This window comes from Phoxinus phoxinus, assembly GCF_949152265.1.
Source record: "Phoxinus phoxinus genome assembly, chromosome: 15".
Lineage (NCBI taxonomy): Eukaryota > Metazoa > Chordata > Actinopteri > Cypriniformes > Leuciscidae > Phoxinus > Phoxinus phoxinus.
Genome location: NC_136890.1, coordinates 34,754,672 through 34,772,171, shown reverse-complemented (window position 1 = coordinate 34,772,171; position 17,500 = coordinate 34,754,672). Strand labels below are relative to the sequence as shown.

General features: G+C 43.0%; 1 protein-coding gene across 2 annotated transcripts in view; it reads left to right on the top strand.

Moving 5' to 3' along the window:
* prdm6 (PR domain containing 6) overlaps window positions 1-17,500 on the top strand; it is a 48,198-nt gene that overhangs the window by 16,527 nt on the left and 14,171 nt on the right. For both annotated transcript variants that reach the window (XM_079636606.1, XM_079636607.1), the window contains exons 4-5: window positions 4,111-4,235; window positions 16,459-16,798. In XM_079636606.1, the coding sequence (XP_079492732.1) occupies window positions 4,111-4,235; window positions 16,459-16,798 (465 nt within the window). The remainder of the gene's footprint in view (window positions 1-4,110; window positions 4,236-16,458; window positions 16,799-17,500) is intronic.

The following is a 17,500-nucleotide window of genomic DNA, read 5'->3' as shown; positions in this document are numbered from 1 at the left end:
TGATGGACAGATGCACTTTTATGATGGACAGATGCACTTTTATGATGGACAGATGCACTTTTATGATGGATAGATGCACTTTTATGATGGACAGATGCACTTTTATGATGGATAGATGCACTTTTATGATGGACAGACGCACTTTTATGATGGACAGATGCACTTTTATGATGGACAGACGCACTTTTATGATGGACAGATGCACTTTTTTGATTGATAGACGCACTTTTATGATGGACAGATGCACTTTTATGATGGATAGACGCACTTTTATGATGGACAGATGCACTTTTATGATGGACAGATGCACTTTTATGATGGATAGATGCACTTTTATGATGGATAGACGCACTTTTATGATGGATAGATGCACTTTTATGATGGACAGATGCACTTTTATGATGGACAGATGCACTTTTATGATGGATAGATGCACTTTTATGATGGATAGACGCACTTTTATGATGGACAGATGCACTTTTATGATGGATAGATGCACTTTTATGATGGACAGATGCACTTTTATGATGGACAGATGCACTTTTATGATGGACAGATGCACTTTTATGATGGATAGATGCACTTTTATGATGGATAGATGCACTTTTATGATGGACAGATGCACTTTTATGATGGACAGATGCAGTTTTATGATGGATAGATGCACTTTTATGATGGACAGATGCACTTTTATGATGGACAGATGCAGTTTTATGATGGATAGATGCACTTTTATGATGGATAGATGCACTTTTATGATGGATAGACGCACTTTTATGATGGATAGATGCACTTTTATGATGGACAGATGCACTTTTATGATGGATAGACGCACTTTTATGATGGACAGATGCACTTTTATGATGGATAGACGCACTTTTATGATGGATAGATGCAGTTTTATGATGGATAGATGCACTTTTATGATGGATAGATGCACTTTTATGATGGATAGACGCACTTTTATGATGGATAGATGCACTTTTATGATGGATAGATGCACTTTTATGATGGACAGATGCACTTTTATGATGGACAGATGCACTTTTATGATGGATAGATGCACTTTTATGATGGATAGATGCACTTTTATGATGGACAGATGCACTTTTATGATGGACAGATGCACTTTTATGATGGATAGATGCACTTTTATGATGGACAGATGCACTTTTATGATGGATAGATGCACTTTTATGATGGATAGACGCACTTTTATGATGGATAGATGCACTTTTATGATGGACAGATGCACTTTTATGATGGATAGATGCACTTTTATGATGGATAGATGCACTTTTATGATGGATAGACGCACTTTTATGATGGATAGACGCACTTTTATGATGGACAGATGCACTTTTATGATGGACAGATGCACTTTTATGATGGATAGATGTACTTTTATGATGGATAGATGCACTTTTATGATGGACAGATGCACTTTTATGATGGACAGGTGCACTTTTATGATGGACAGATGCACTTTTATGATGGACAGATGCACTTTTATGATGGACAGATGCACTTTTATGATGGATAGACGCACTTTTATGATGGATAGATGCACTTTTATGATGGATAGATGCACTTTTATGATGGACAGATGCACTTTTATGATGGACAGATGCACTTTTAAGATGGATAGACGCACTTTTATGATGGATAGATGCACTTTTATGATGGATAGATGCACTTTTATGATGGATAGATGCACTTTTATGATGGATAGACACACTTTTATGATGGACAGATGCACTTTTATGATGGATAGACGCACTTTTATGATGGATAGATGCACTTTTATGATGGACAGATGCACTTTTATGATGGACAGACGCACTTTTATGATGGACAGACGCACTTTTATGATGGACAGATGCACTTTTATGATGGATAGATGCACTTTTATGATGGACAGATGCACTTTTATGATGGACAGATGCACTTTTATGATGGACAGATGCACTTTTATGATGGATAGATGCACTTTTATGATGGACAGATGCACTTTTATGATGGACAGATGCACTTTTATGATGGACAGATATAAAGCTTGGAAGAGCATTTTTTGTATAACTCTGATTATGTTCGTCTGACAGAAGAATGTTATATACACTAGGATGACTTCAGGGTGAATAAATCATGGGCTGATTTTCATTTTTTGGGCGAACTATTTCTTTAAAATAAGTGAAACTCGTCTCTTGTGCCTCTTTTCTTCTCTGACCTCCGTCTCGCGTTTTTAACAGTAAAAACATGTCCTGTGCTCCGGCCCTCAGTTTGATGATCTGATGATCTGATGTTCTGATGTTCTGATGATCTGCTGAGGTCATGAACTCTGACCCCGTGATCAGCAGGAGGCCATTCCCGCGTCTCCAGATCCAGATCCGCCTGTTATGATTCGCAATATCTTCATGGAATTCTCTTCAAAGCGGCGCTGATGGATGGAGTCCGACTCGGCTGTGTTGTTTTGCTCTGACAGAAACGTCTTCTGGCATCTCCCGCACAGGGAACTTTATTACTCTTCCAACCACAATACTAAATACATGTCAGCGCGGGAACCCGAACCCGAGACGGGCTTTGATCTGCGGAGATTCATGCGCGCGCTGGAGGTGACGGCAGGCGTGTAAGAGCCGGTGTAGGTTTAGACTCGCTCTGAGTGTGTGTGTGTGTGTGTGTGTGTGTGTGTGTGTGTGTGTGAGGCCACCCATCGCTCCCCAAACAGCCTCTTTCAGCGGCACACTGACTCATTTACTCCCACTACATTTATTTGTGCTGCAGTGTTTACGTTGAGTGAAGCCGAACTGAGAGACGAGGCGTTACGAGTTTCTCAAGCTACGCCGTGTTTTCTCTCTCGTGGCTCATGAGATGTTGGAGATTTATGGACTCGGCCTTTGTTTTATTTTGATGTCGCGGTGGAAAGAATTAATAAAATGCAGCCATCTCAACACTTCCCCCCGAGACCAAAGAGTCAAATATTTGTAGGCATTTTTCTCAGTTGAAGCCGTGCGTGATCCAGCGGATTGAGGTTAGTTGGTTAAAACCTAGTTCACACAAAGGATGACAACGATAAAGATATAGTTCTAAATATATAACAGAGAGAAAACCGAGTCCACAACTATAACGACACAGAGGAACGATATAATCGGAATCACTTTCAGAGCGATTTTTTTCCCAGCTATTGAAGGATGAAAACACCGACAGCCAATCAGAATCCATCCTGCTTATAATAAACAGCACGATATCATGCATTTGGTGTGGACAGTAATATAATTAAAGTTATTGTTCTTAGTCTGGTTACCTGCTCACATGAATCTAATCAGGAAACATTTTCTTTTATGAATGATTTCTGAAATTATTACTCTATTTGTTTGTATTATATTAAAGTACGGTATGTCTTAAAACTCATCTTTGATCACCAAGTGTTTTTTCCTTGAAAAAAGATTCGTCATGCCTTAAAATATCTTGAATGTAACTCGACACCCTCGCCTCATTTAGTATGCGCGGTTCTATGAATATGCAAATGAGCCCCGCCTCCACTCACTCACTCCCTCACTCAGAGATCCACTGGTGGACGATCACACGTTGATCTGATTGGTCAAGGTAGTGTGTGACGTCAGAAACACCAGCGATTTCACACCGTGTGTTTGAGACTGTCTTTGGTTCACTGCAGTTTTAAGCAGAAAATACTCAGCAATGCTGTCCACTTATGAACTTACACATGGTGTGTGTTAAAGCAGATTAATAACACCACACACACACATAAACTACATTAAAAGCTGGAGTTTCACCACAGGGGGACTTTACGAGTAAGAAAAGTTCTTTAATCATAATGTTCTTCAGGTGAAAATTAATATAGAGTGAGAAATTACATGTGCCATTAGATTATATAGAAATCAATAATAGAAAATTAATGATTTCATATATTTTATAATGGATTCACATATTTTATAGTCAGTTTATTGAATATATTATAAATGCACATTTTGTTTTAATGTCATTTAAACAGTTTTTTTAATTGTTTGATTTAATTTAATCAAAAATGAGTGAATGATGTGGTAGAATATATAATGGTATGATTATGATATAGTATATTTTGCTGTGTTCCAGGTCGTGTATTTTCTACCGGGCGTGCTCAGACATCCCTCGGGGAACCGAGCTGCTGGTTTGGTACAACGACAGCTACACGTCTTTCTTCGGGATCCCACTGCAGTGCGTCGCTCAAGATGAAAACTGTGAGTCTCGCAGTCTCCTCTTTACAGGGTCCTATCATGACCGTTCCACGAGATGTAAAATAATCTCTGATGTCCCCAGTGTGTGAAGATTTAGCTCAAAATACCCCACAGATATTTTTATATAGCATGTTAAAGTTGTCACTTTTTGAGGGTGAGCAAACACACACATCTTTTGTGTCTGTCCCTTTAAATGCAAATGAGCCGCTGCTCCCGACACAGGGGGCGGAGCTTCAAGAGCTCCTGTGTGTGAACAGGAGAGTGTGTGTGTGTGTGTGTGTGTGTGTTACTAATGTGTGTGTGTGTGTGTGTTCTATGATGTGTGCGTTCTTCATCTCTCCTGTTCTCCATCTCTCCTGTTCTCCATCTCTTCTGTTCTCCATCTCTCCTGTTCTCCATCTCTCCTGTTCTCCATCTCTCCTGTTCTACATCTCTCCTGTTCTCCATCTCTCCTGTTCTCCATCTCTCCTGTTCTCCATCTCTCCTGTTCTCCATCTCTCCTGTTCTCCATCTCTCCTGTTCTCCATCTCTCCTGTTCTCAATCTCTCCTGTTCTCCATCTCTCCTGTTCTCCATCTCTCCTGTTCTCCATCTCTCCTGTTCTCCATCTCTCCTGTTCTCCATCTCCATCTCTCCTGTTCTCCATCTCTCCTGTTCTCCATCTCTCCTGTTCTCCATCTCTCCTGTTCTCCATCTCTCCTGTTCTCCATCTCTCCTGTTCTCCATCTCTCCTGTTCTCCATCTCTCCTGTTCCCCATCTCTCCTGTTCTCCATCTCTCCTGTTCTCCATCTCTCCTGTTCTCCATCTCTCCTGTTCTACATCTCTCCTGTTCTCCATCTCTCCTGTTCTCCATCTCTCCTGTTCTCCATCTCTCCTGTTCTCCATCTCTCCTGTTCTCCATCTCTCCTGTTCTCCATCTCTCCTGTTCTCCATCTCTCCTGTTCTCCATCTCTCCTGTTCTCCATCTCTCCTGTTCTCCATCTCTCCTGTTCTCCATCTCTCCTGTTCTCCATCTCTCCTGTTCTCCATCTCTCCTGTTCTCCATCTCCATCTCTCCTGTTCTCCATCTCTCCTGTTCTCCATCTCTCCTGTTCTCCATCTCTCCTGTTCTCCATCTCTCCTGTTCTACATCTCTCCTGTTCTACATCTCTCCTGTTCTCCATCTCTCCTGTTCTCCATCTCTCCTGTTCTCCATCTCTCCTGTTCTAGATCTCCATCTCTCCTGTTCTCCATCTCTCCTGTTCTCGATCTCCATCTCTCCTGTTCTCCATCTCTCCTGTTCTCCATCTCTCCTGTTCTCCATCTCTCCTGTTCTCCATCTCCATCTCTCCTGTTCTACATCTCTCCTGTTCTCCATATCTCCTGTTCTCCATCTCTCCTGTTCTCCATCTCTCCTGTTCTCCATCTCTCCTGTTCTACATCTCTCCTGTTCTCCATCTCTCCTGTTCTCCATCTCTCCTGTTCTCCATCTCTCCTGTTCTCCATCTCTCCTGTTCTACATCTCTCCTGTTCTACATCTCTCCTGTTCTCCATCTCTCCTGTTCTCCATCTCTCCTGTTCTCGATCTCCATCTCTCCTGTTCTCCATCTCTCCTGTTCTCCATCTCTCCTGTTCTCCATCTCTCCTGTTCTCCATCTCTCCTGTTCTCCATCTCTCCTGTTCTCCATCTCTCCTGTTCTCCATCTCTCCTGTTCTCCATCTCTCCTGTTCTACATCTCTCCTGATCTCCATCTCCTGTTCTCCATCTCTCCTGTTCTCCATCTCTCCTGTTCTACATCTCTCCTGTTCTCGATCTCCATCTCTCCTGTTCTACATCTCTCCTGTTCTACATCTCTCCTGTTCTCCATCTCTCCTGTTCTCCATCTCTCCTGTTCTCCATCTCTCCTGTTCTCCATCTCTCCTGTTCTCGATCTCCATCTCTCTTGTTCTACATCTCTCCTGTTCTCCATCTCTCCTGTTCTACATCTCTCCTGTTCTCCATCTCTCCTGTTCTACATCTCTCCTGTTCTCCATCTCTCCTGTTCTACATCTCTCCTGTTCTCCATCTCTCCTGTTCTCCATCTCTCCTGTTCTCCATCTCTCCTGTTCTCCATCTCTCCTGTTCTACATCTCTCCTGTTCTACATCTCTCCTGTTCTCCATCTCTCCTGTTCTCCATCTCTCCTGTTCTCGATCTCCATCTCTCCTGTTCTACATCTCTCCTGTTCTCCATCTCTCCTGTTCTCCATCTCTCCTGTTCTCCATCTCTCCTGTTCTCCATCTCTCCTGTTCTCCATCTCTCCTGTTCTCCATCTCTCCTGTTCTCCATCTCTCCTGTTCTCCATCTCTCCTGTTCTCCATCTCTCCTGTTCTCCATCTCTCCTGTTCTCCATCTCTCCTGTTCTCCATCTCTCCTGTTCTACATCTCTCCTGTTCTCCATCTCTCCTGTTCTCCATCTCTCCTGTTCTCCATCTCTCCTGTTCTACATCTCTCCTGTTCTCCATCTCTCCTGTTCTACATCTCTCCTGTTCTCCATCTCTCCTGTTCTCCATCTCTCCTGTTCTCCATCTCTCCTGTTCTCCATCTCTCCTGTTCTCGATCTCCATCTCTCTTGTTCTACATCTCTCCTGTTCTCCATCTCTCCTGTTCTACATCTCTCCTGTTCTCCATCTCTCCTGTTCTACATCTCTCCTGTTCTCCATCTCTCCTGTTCTAAATCTCTCCTGTTCTCCATCTCTCCTGTTCTCCATCTCTCCTGTTCTCCATCTCTCCTGTTCTCGATCTCCATCTCTCCTGTTCTCCATCTCTCCTGTTCTCCATCTCTCCTGTTCTCCATCTCTCCTGTTCTCCATCTCTCCTGTTCTCCATCTCTCCTGTTCTCGATCTCCATCTCTCCTGTTCTACATCTCTCCTGTTCTCCATCTCTCCTGTTCTCCATCTCTCCTGTTCTACATCTCTCCTGTTCTCCATCTCTCCTGTTCTCCATCTCTCCTGTTCTCGATCTCCATCTCTCCTGTTCTACATCTCTCCTGTTCTACATCTCTCCTGTTCTCCATCTCTCCTGTTCTCCATCTCTCCTGTTCTCCATCTCTCCTGTTCTCCATCTCTCCTGTTCTACATCTCTCCTGTTCTCCATCTCTCCTGTTCTACATCTCTCCTGTTCTCCATCTCTCCTGTTCTCCATCTCTCCTGTTCTCCATCTCTCCTGTTCTACATCTCTCCTGTTCTCCATCTCTCCTGTTCTACATCTCTCCTGTTCTCCATCTCTCCTGTTCTCCATCTCTCCTGTTCTCCATCTCTCCTGTTCTACATCTCTCCTGTTCTCCATCTCTCCTGTTCTCCATCTCCATCTCTCCTGTTCTCGATCTCCATCTCTCCTGTTCTCCATCTCTCCTGTTCTCCATCTCCATCTCTCCTGTTCTACATCTCTCCTGTTCTCCATCTCTCCTGTTCTACATCTCTCCTGTTCTCCATCTCTCCTGTTCTACATCTCTCCTGTTCTCCATCTCTCCTGTTCTCCATCTCTCCTGTTCTCCATCTCTCCTGTTCTACATCTCTCCTGTTCTCGATCTCCATCTCTCCTGTTCTACATCTCTCCTGTTCTCCATCTCTCCTGTTCTCGATCTCCATCTCTCCTGTTCTACATCTCTCCTGTTCTCCATCTCTCCTGTTCTACATCTCTCCTGTTCTCCATCTCTCCTGTTCTCCATCTCTCCTGTTCTCGATCTCTCCTGTTCTCGATCTCCATCTCTCCTGTTCTCCATCTCTCCTGTTCTCCATCTCTCCTGTTCTCCATCTCTCCTGTTCTCCATCTCTCCTGTTCTCCATCTCTCCTGTTCTCCATCTCTCCTGTTCTCCATCTCCATCTCTCCTGTTCTACATCTCTCCTGTTCTCCATCTCTCCTGTTCTACATCTCTCCTGTTCTCCATCTCTCCTGTTCTACATCTCTCCTGTTCTCCATCTCTCCTGTTCTCCATCTCTCCTGTTCTCCATCTCTCCTGTTCTACATCTCTCCTGTTCTCGATCTCCATCTCTCCTGTTCTACATCTCTCCTGTTCTCCATCTCTCCTGTTCTCCATCTCTCCTGTTCCCCATCTCTCCTGTTCTCCATCTCTCCTGTTCTAAATCTCTCCTGTTCTCCATCTCTCCTGTTCTACATCTCTCCTGTTCTCCATCTCTCCTGTTCTACATCTCTCCTGTTCTACATCTCTCTTGTTCTCCATCTCTCCTGTTCTACATCTCTCCTGTTCTCCATCTCTCCTGTTCTACATCTCTCCTGTTCTCCATCTCTCCTGTTCTACATCTCTCCTGTTCTCCATCTCTCCTGTTCTCCATCTCTCCTGTTCTCCATCTCTCCTGTTCTCCATCTCTCCTGTTCTACATCTCTCCTGTTCTACATCTCTCCTGTTCTCCATCTCTCCTGTTCTCCATCTCTCCTGTTCTCCATCTCTCCTGTTCTCGATCTACATCTCTCCTGTTCTCCATCTCTCCTGTTCTCCATCTCTCCTGTTCTCGATCTACATCTATCCTGTTCTCCATCTCTCCTGTTCTACATCTCTCCTGTTCTCCATCTCTCCTGTTCTCCATCTCTCCTGTTCTCCATCTCTCCTGTTCTCCATCTCTCCTGTTCTACATCTCTCCTGTTCTCCATCTCTCCTGTTCTCCATCTCTCCTGTTCTCCATCTCTCCTGTTCTCGATCTCCATCTCTCCTGTTCTACATCTCTCCTGTTCTCCATCTCTCCTGTTCTACATCTCTCCTGTTCTCCATCTCTCCTGTTCTCCATCTCTCCTGTTCTCCATCTCTCCTGTTCTCCATCTCTCCTGTTCTACATCTCTCCTGTTCTCCATCTCTCCTGTTCTACATCTCTCCTGTTCTCCATCTCTCCTGTTCTCCATCTCTCCTGTTCTCCATCTCTCCTGTTCTCCATCTCTCCTGTTCTACATCTCTCCTGTTCTCCATCTCTCCTGTTCTCCATCTCTCCTGTTCTCCATCTCCATCTCTCCTGTTCTACATCTCTCCTGTTCTCCATCTCTCCTGTTCTCCATCTCTCCTGTTCTCCATCTCTCCTGTTCTCGATCTACATCTCTCCTGTTCTCCATCTCTCCTGTTCTCCATCTCTCCTGTTCTCCATCTCTCCTGTTCTCCATCTCTCCTGTTCTCCATCTCCATCTCTCCTGTTCTACATCTCTCCTGTTCTCCATCTCTCCTGTTCTACATCTCTCCTGTTCTCCATCTCTCCTGTTCTCGATCTCCATCTCTCCTGTTCTACATCTCTCCTGTTCTACATCTCTCCTGTTCTCCATCTCTCCTGTTCTACATCTCTCCTGTTCTACATCTCTCCTGTTCTCCATCTCTCCTGTTCTCCATCTCTCCTGTTCTCCATCTCTCCTGTTCTCCATCTCTCCTGTTCTCGATCTCCATCTCTCCTGTTCTACATCTCTCCTGTTCTCCATCTCTCCTGTTCTCCATCTCTCCTGTTCTCCATCTCTCCTGTTCTCGATCTCCATCTCTCCTGTTCTACATCTCTCCTGTTCTCGATCTCCATCTCTCCTGTTCTACATCTCTCCTGTTCTCCATCTCTCCTGTTCTACATCTCTCCGGTTCTCCATCTCTCCTGTTCTACATCTCTCCTGTTCTCCATCTCTCCTGTTCTCCATCTCTCCTGTTCTCCATCTCTCCTGTTCTCGATCTCCATCTCTCCTGTTCTCCATCTCTCCTGTTCTCCATCTCTCCTGTTCTCCATCTCTCCTGTTCTCCATCTCTCCTGTTCTCCATCTCTCCTGTTCTCGATCTCCATCTCTCCTGTTCTACATCTCTCCTGTTCTCCATCTCTCCTGTTCTCCATCTCTCCTGTTCTCCATCTCTCCTGTTCTACATCTCTCCTGTTCTACATCTCTCCTGTTCTCGATCTCCATCTCTCCTGTTCTCGATCTCCATCTCTCCTGTTCTACATCTCTCCTGTTCTACATCTCTCCTGTTCTCCATCTCTCCTGTTCTCCATCTCTCCTGTTCTCCATCTCTCCTGTTCTCCATCTCTCCTGTTCTCCATCTCTCCTGTTCTACATCTCTCCTGTTCTCCATCTCTCCTGTTCTACATCTCTCCTGTTCTCCATCTCTCCTGTTCTCCATCTCTCCTGTTCTCCATCTCTCCTGTTCTCCATCTCTCCTGTTCTCCATCTCTCCTGTTCTCCATCTCTCCTGTTCTCCATCTCTCCTGTTCTCCATCTCTCCTGTTCTCCATCTCTCCTGTTCTCCATCTCCATCTCTCCTGTTCTACATCTCTCCTGTTCTCCATCTCTCCTGTTCTACATCTCTCCTGTTCTCCATCTCTCCTGTTCTACATCTCTCCTGTTCTCCATCTCTCCTGTTCTCCATCTCTCCTGTTCTCCATCTCTCCTGTTCTACATCTCTCCTGTTCTCGATCTCCATCTCTCCTGTTCTACATCTCTCCTGTTCTCCATCTCTCCTGTTCTCGATCTCCATCTCTCCTGTTCTACATCTCTCCTGTTCTCCATCTCTCCTGTTCTACATCTCTCCTGTTCTCCATCTCTCCTGTTCTCCATCTCTCCTGTTCTCGATCTCTCCTGTTCTCGATCTCCATCTCTCCTGTTCTCCATCTCTCCTGTTCTCCATCTCTCCTGTTCTCCATCTCTCCTGTTCTCCATCTCTCCTGTTCTCCATCTCTCCTGTTCTCCATCTCTCCTGTTCTCCATCTCCATCTCTCCTGTTCTACATCTCTCCTGTTCTCCATCTCTCCTGTTCTACATCTCTCCTGTTCTCCATCTCTCCTGTTCTACATCTCTCCTGTTCTCCATCTCTCCTGTTCTCCATCTCTCCTGTTCTCCATCTCTCCTGTTCTACATCTCTCCTGTTCTCGATCTCCATCTCTCCTGTTCTACATCTCTCCTGTTCTCCATCTCTCCTGTTCTCCATCTCTCCTGTTCTCCATCTCTCCTGTTCTCCATCTCTCCTGTTCTACATCTCTCCTGTTCTCCATCTCTCCTGTTCTACATCTCTCCTGTTCTCCATCTCTCCTGTTCTACATCTCTCCTGTTCTACATCTCTCTTGTTCTCCATCTCTCCTGTTCTACATCTCTCCTGTTCTCCATCTCTCCTGTTCTACATCTCTCCTGTTCTCCATCTCTCCTGTTCTACATCTCTCCTGTTCTCCATCTCTCCTGTTCTCCATCTCTCCTGTTCTCCATCTCTCTTGTTCTCGATCTCCATCTCTCCTGTTCTCCATCTCTCCTGTTCTCCATCTCTCCTGTTCTCCATCTCTCCTGTTCTACATCTCTCCTGTTCTCGATCTCCATCTCTCCTGTTCTCCATCTCTCCTGTTCTCCATCTCTCCTGTTCTCCATCTCTCCTGTTCTCGATCTCCATCTCTCCTGTTCTACATCTCTCCTGTTCTCCATCTCTCCTGTTCTACATCTCTCCTGTTCTCCATCTCTCCTGTTCTCCATCTCTCCTGTTCTACATCTCTCCTGTTCTACATCTCTCCTGTTCTACATCTCCATCTCTCCTGTTCTCCATCTCTCCTGTTCTACATCTCTCCTGTTCTCGATCTCCATCTCTCCTGTTCTACATCTCTCCTGTTCTACATCTCTCCTGTTCTCCATCTCTCCTGTTCTCCATCTCCATCTCTCCTGTTCTACATCTCTCCTGTTCTCCATCTCCATCTCTCCTGTTCTACATCTCTCCTGTTCTCCATCTCTCCTGTTCTACATCTCTCCTGTTCTCCATCTCTCCTGTTCTACATCTCTCCTGTTCTCCATCTCTCCTGTTCTCCATCTCTCCTGTTCTCCATCTCTCCTGTTCTACATCTCTCCTGTTCTCGATCTCCATCTCTCCTGTTCTACATCTCTCCTGTTCTCCATCTCTCCTGTTCTCCATCTCTCCTGTTCTCCATCTCTCCTGTTCTCCATCTCTCCTGTTCTACATCTCTCCTGTTCTCCATCTCTCCTGTTCTACATCTCTCCTGTTCTCCATCTCTCCTGTTCTACATCTCTCCTGTTCTACATCTCTCTTGTTCTCCATCTCTCCTGTTCTACATCTCTCCTGTTCTCCATCTCTCCTGTTCTACATCTCTCCTGTTCTCCATCTCTCCTGTTCTACATCTCTCCTGTTCTCCATCTCTCCTGTTCTACATCTCTCCTGTTCTCCATCTCTCTTGTTCTCGATCTCCATCTCTCCTGTTCTCCATCTCTCCTGTTCTCCATCTCTCCTGTTCTCCATCTCTCCTGTTCTACATCTCTCCTGTTCTCGATCTCCATCTCTCCTGTTCTCCATCTCTCCTGTTCTCCATCTCTCCTGTTCTCCATCTCTCCTGTTCTCGATCTCCATCTCTCCTGTTCTACATCTCTCCTGTTCTCCATCTCTCCTGTTCTACATCTCTCCTGTTCTCCATCTCTCCTGTTCTCCATCTCTCCTGTTCTACATCTCTCCTGTTCTACATCTCTCCTGTTCTACATCTCCATCTCTCCTGTTCTCCATCTCTCCTGTTCTCCATCTCTCCTGTTCTCGATCTCCATCTCTCCTGTTCTACATCTCTCCTGTTCTACATCTCTCCTGTTCTACATCTCTCCTGTTCTCCATCTCCATCTCTCCTGTTCTCCATCTCTCCTGTTCTCCATCTCTCCTGTTCTCCATCTCTCCTGTTCTCCATCTCTCCTGTTCTCCATCTCTCCTGTTCTACATCTCTCCTGTTCTCCATCTCTCCTGTTCTCCATCTCTCCTGTTCTCCATCTCTCCTGTTCTCCATCTCTCCTGTTCTCCATCTCTCCTGTTCTCCATCTCTCCTGTTCTCCATCTCTCCTGTTCTCCATCTCTCCTGTTCTACATCTCTCCTGTTCTCCATCTCTCCTGTTCTACATCTCTCCTGTTCTCCATCTCTCCTGTTCTCCATCTCTCCTGTTCTCCATCTCTCCTGTTCTCCATCTCTCCTGTTCTCGATCTCCATCTCTCCTGTTCTCCATCTCTCCTGTTCTCCATCTCTCCTGTTCTCCATCTCTCCTGTTCTCCATCTCTCCTGTTCTCCATCTCTCCTGTTCTCCATCTCTCCTGTTCTCCATCTCTCCTGTTCTCCATCTCTCCTGTTCTTGGTGTACAGCAGTGTTTGCTCCTCACAGCGCAGGCTTGTGGACACGAGAGTGAGTCTGACAGCGCAGTGTTTACAGCACATACACACACACACACACACACACACACACACACACACACACACACACACACACACACACACACACACACACACACACACACACACACACACACACACACTTTATGAGTTCAGTCTGGTCACTGTTGTGTTTAGTCAGCGCTCGTGTGATGTGATGCATGAGAGACGATCTTCAGCGCATTATGGGCTCGTCAGAAACACTAAAAACATGATTTGAAATGCTGGGGTGTGCCCTGCAAAAACTGACTCTGTCTCGTTTCCAGCACCAATATCTAAACATTCTTAAATCAAGAGACATGTACTGGAGAAAAAAATGACTGAAGATATTAAGTCTGAAAAATGAATCAAAATGAAGTGAGTGTGTGTTTAAAACAAGAATAAATATCTGACAATGGAGTCAGAAAATAAACTTAATTCAAAGGAAAAATAAGTTTATTTTTCTGACCTTCATAATTCAGTTGTTCATAAATCAATGTTGTTTCAGTTCACTTTTGCAAAATTCATCAATTATGATTTTTTTTTGAACAAAATTCATCAAATACTGAAATAAATCAGTTTAATAACAGTGTAAATGTTGCAAAATTCTGCAATTATGAAACAAACTCAATTCACTTCAATTTAAGAAAATAGTGGGTAACACTTTATAATAACTGCACACTATTAATCATTAGTTCAGCATTAATAGTAAAAGTAAATGATGAATAAACTATTTCGATGTACATTCATTCATATAAATATTTCTGTGTTCTGTCTCACTGTGTTGTGTTTGTTTCCTTTTCCTGTTTAATAGATAAACAAGGCTTTAAATCTAATTTACACTGTAAAAAAAGTTGCTGTCTTCATTTTTAAGTACAACCAACTTGAATGTTTAAGTCATTTCAACTTAAATTACAGTAAACAGTAAATTGCTTATTTTGATGAGTTAAAACAATGTAAAAACATATGTTGGCATAACTTCTTGATCATATAATGTTGATTCAATTCAGTTTCAATGTTGCTTCTTCTCCAGTAAATGTCTTGATTTCTGAATGTTTATATATTTGTGCTGGAGAACGAGACAGAAACGCTAAGGAAGAACGTCATGTTTTGCTGAAGGATTGATATTTATATCTGAGTAAATGAGACGCTGATCTGAGTCTTCACGTTCGCTCTAATCTCTCGTCTACGACTGACGCTCAGCAGAGTTCTGGAGATTCATAACTCATTCTGCTTTATTAAACCCCAGCGCTCTCACATGTCTCGTCTTACAGTCGCTAATGCAGTGTTTATGTGCGCAGCGTCAGCGTGATGAAGAATGTGCGGAGAGGTCTGATGATGGACGTGTTTCTGTTTCGCTGTCTGACTCTAAAGCGTCTCACAAACGCTCTGAAGATGTCAGCTCCTGATCTTTTATTTACATAATCATCGTTAAATATTATTTTATAAAAAATAAATAAAAAACGTTTATTTAAAAAATGAAATATAAAAATTATTTATTTAAAAATAAGTAAATAAAATTAAATAAAGTGTATGCATTCATTTATAAAATGTATTTAAATTATTTATTAATTTGTTTTTTTATAATAATTTATTTAAATTATTTATTCATGTATTTTTAAATAATACATTTAATTATGAAATATATTGCATTTATGATTAAAATTATACAATTGTATTTTTCAAATAATTGTAAAAACATATTTAATTGATCAAAAGTGACAGTAAAGACATTTAAAATATTCTGTTTCTGTCACGGACACACACGGGAAACAGGAAGATCCAATAGCAGTATGTTTATTTAAATGTAATCCAATAATCGTAGTATCCAGGCAGGGGTCAAAATCCAAATAAGCAGTCCAACACAAATAAACAAAACCGGAACAAACCAGGAAACAGACATCGGAAGTGTAGTGACAAACCATGAGGACTCCGTGACAAACACTAGGGCTACGTTTACACGTGGCCGGTTATTTTCATAAACGGACATTTCACCCTCTCCGTTTTCAGAAAAGTATTCGTTTACACAAACCCATGTATGTGCCGTCAAGAGCATGCCAAACCTATAGGTGGCAGTGTAACGAGAAGCTCAAGCCCACGTTAGCCAATCAGAATCCTGAAAATATAGGTCGCACTTTTGACGCAGTGCAAATTCTGTCGCATACTGTGACGTCGACTGCCTAAAACTCAGTTTTCTCAGTTTACATGCAAACGTGAAATCTGAGTTTTCCAGAATCTCCACTCTGGCCGGAGTTTTTAGAAAGAATCGTTTTCAGAGGAGAGTTCTCCGTTTGCGTGTAAACGAGGGGCACAACCGAAGGGAAATGTCTCCGTTTTTCAAAATAACCATGTGTGTGTAAACGGGGCCTAGAACACACAGGGTATATATACACACACAAACACTAACAAGGTGACGGGAGACAGCTGTGTGCAATGAACCAATGATGAGTGCAGACAAGGATCGTGGGAAATGTAGTTCATATGTGATGGTGATGGTGATGGGGAAGAGACCTCTAGTGGACACCCAGGGAACACCAACCAGACACTGTGACAGTTTCAAATAAATGCTGTTCTTTTGAACTTTCTATTCATGAAAGAATCCTGAAAAATAAAATGCATCACGGTTTACACAAAAATATGAACACTGATAATAATCATAACTGTGTCTTGATCATCAGATCATCATATTACACTGATTTCTGGAGGATCATGTGACACTGAAGACTGGAGTAATGATGATAAACTCAGCTTTGATCACAGGAATAAATTACACTTTACTGTATATTCACATAGAGAACTGATGATCTACATTATAATAATATTTTACTGTTTTACTGTATTTCTGATCAGATAAATGCAGCTTTGGTGAGCAGAAGAAACTCTTTCCAATCATTAAACTTTAGTCTATAGTCTATAACGTAAGTGTCGCTGATCATGTGACTCTTTGTAACGATTTGGTTCACGTCGCTATCATTCAGATGTGATCACTCAGATGTGTGTTCTCTGATGTGTGTGTTCTCAGATGTGTGTGTCCTCTGATGTGTGTGTGTGTTCTCTGATGTGTGTGTTCTCTGATGTGTGTGTTCGCAGTGAACGTGCCGTCGACTGTAATGGAGGCCATGACCCGGCAGGACTCGCTCCAGCCCTTCAGCAAGAGTCCGAAGCCGTCGTCTCCGGTCCTGCGCTCCACGGTGTTCCCGCAGTCGCCCTGCTCGCGGAGCTTCTCTCTGATGGACAAGACGGGCCACATGGAGTCCAGTTTAAACCAGCTGAGCGTGAAGAACCAGCGCGTGTTGGCCAGTCCCACGTCCACCAGCCAGTTGAGCTCTGAGTTCAGCGACTGGCACCTGTGGAAGTGCGGCCAGTGCTTCAAGACCTTCACGCAGAGGATCCTGCTTCAGATGCACGTGTGCACGCAGAACCCCGACAGGTACGGACGGCTTCATCTCTACACGAGAGATCGTTTCACAGCGGAGTCACAGTCAATGCTGCACACTTCATCAGTTATTCAAAACTAATTCAGTTCAATAACGGTGTCAATGTTGCAAAATTCATCAATTATGTTTAAAATCCCATTCAGTTTAATGATGATTCAATTCAGTTCAATATTCAAGTGTCAATGTTGTAAAGTTCATCAGTTATTAAAAACGAATTCAATTCAGTTTAATAATGGTGTCAATGTTGCAAAATTCATCAATTATTAAATGAATTCAAGTATAAAGCAGCTCTTCAGAAGGCAGTAGTGTCATAATACAGTTTAATTCAATTCAGTGTTGATTTAATTCAGTTCAATTACAATATCAATGTTAAAAAATTCATCAAATATGACAAATCAATTCAGTTTAATAATGGTGTCAATGTTGCAAAGTTCATCAATTATGAAACAAATCCAATTTCAGTTGTAAATCTGAGTCATAATTCAGATCAATTCAGTTCAATGTTGATTCAGTTTAATTCACTAGTCAATGTTGCTAAATTCATCAATTATTAAATAAATTCAATGTTGATTCAATTGAGTTAAATTATGGTGTCAATGTTGTTAAATTCCTCAATTATGATTAAAATTCAATTCAGTTCAATAACAGTGCCAATATTGTAAAATTAATATATTATGAAACAAATTAAATTCAGT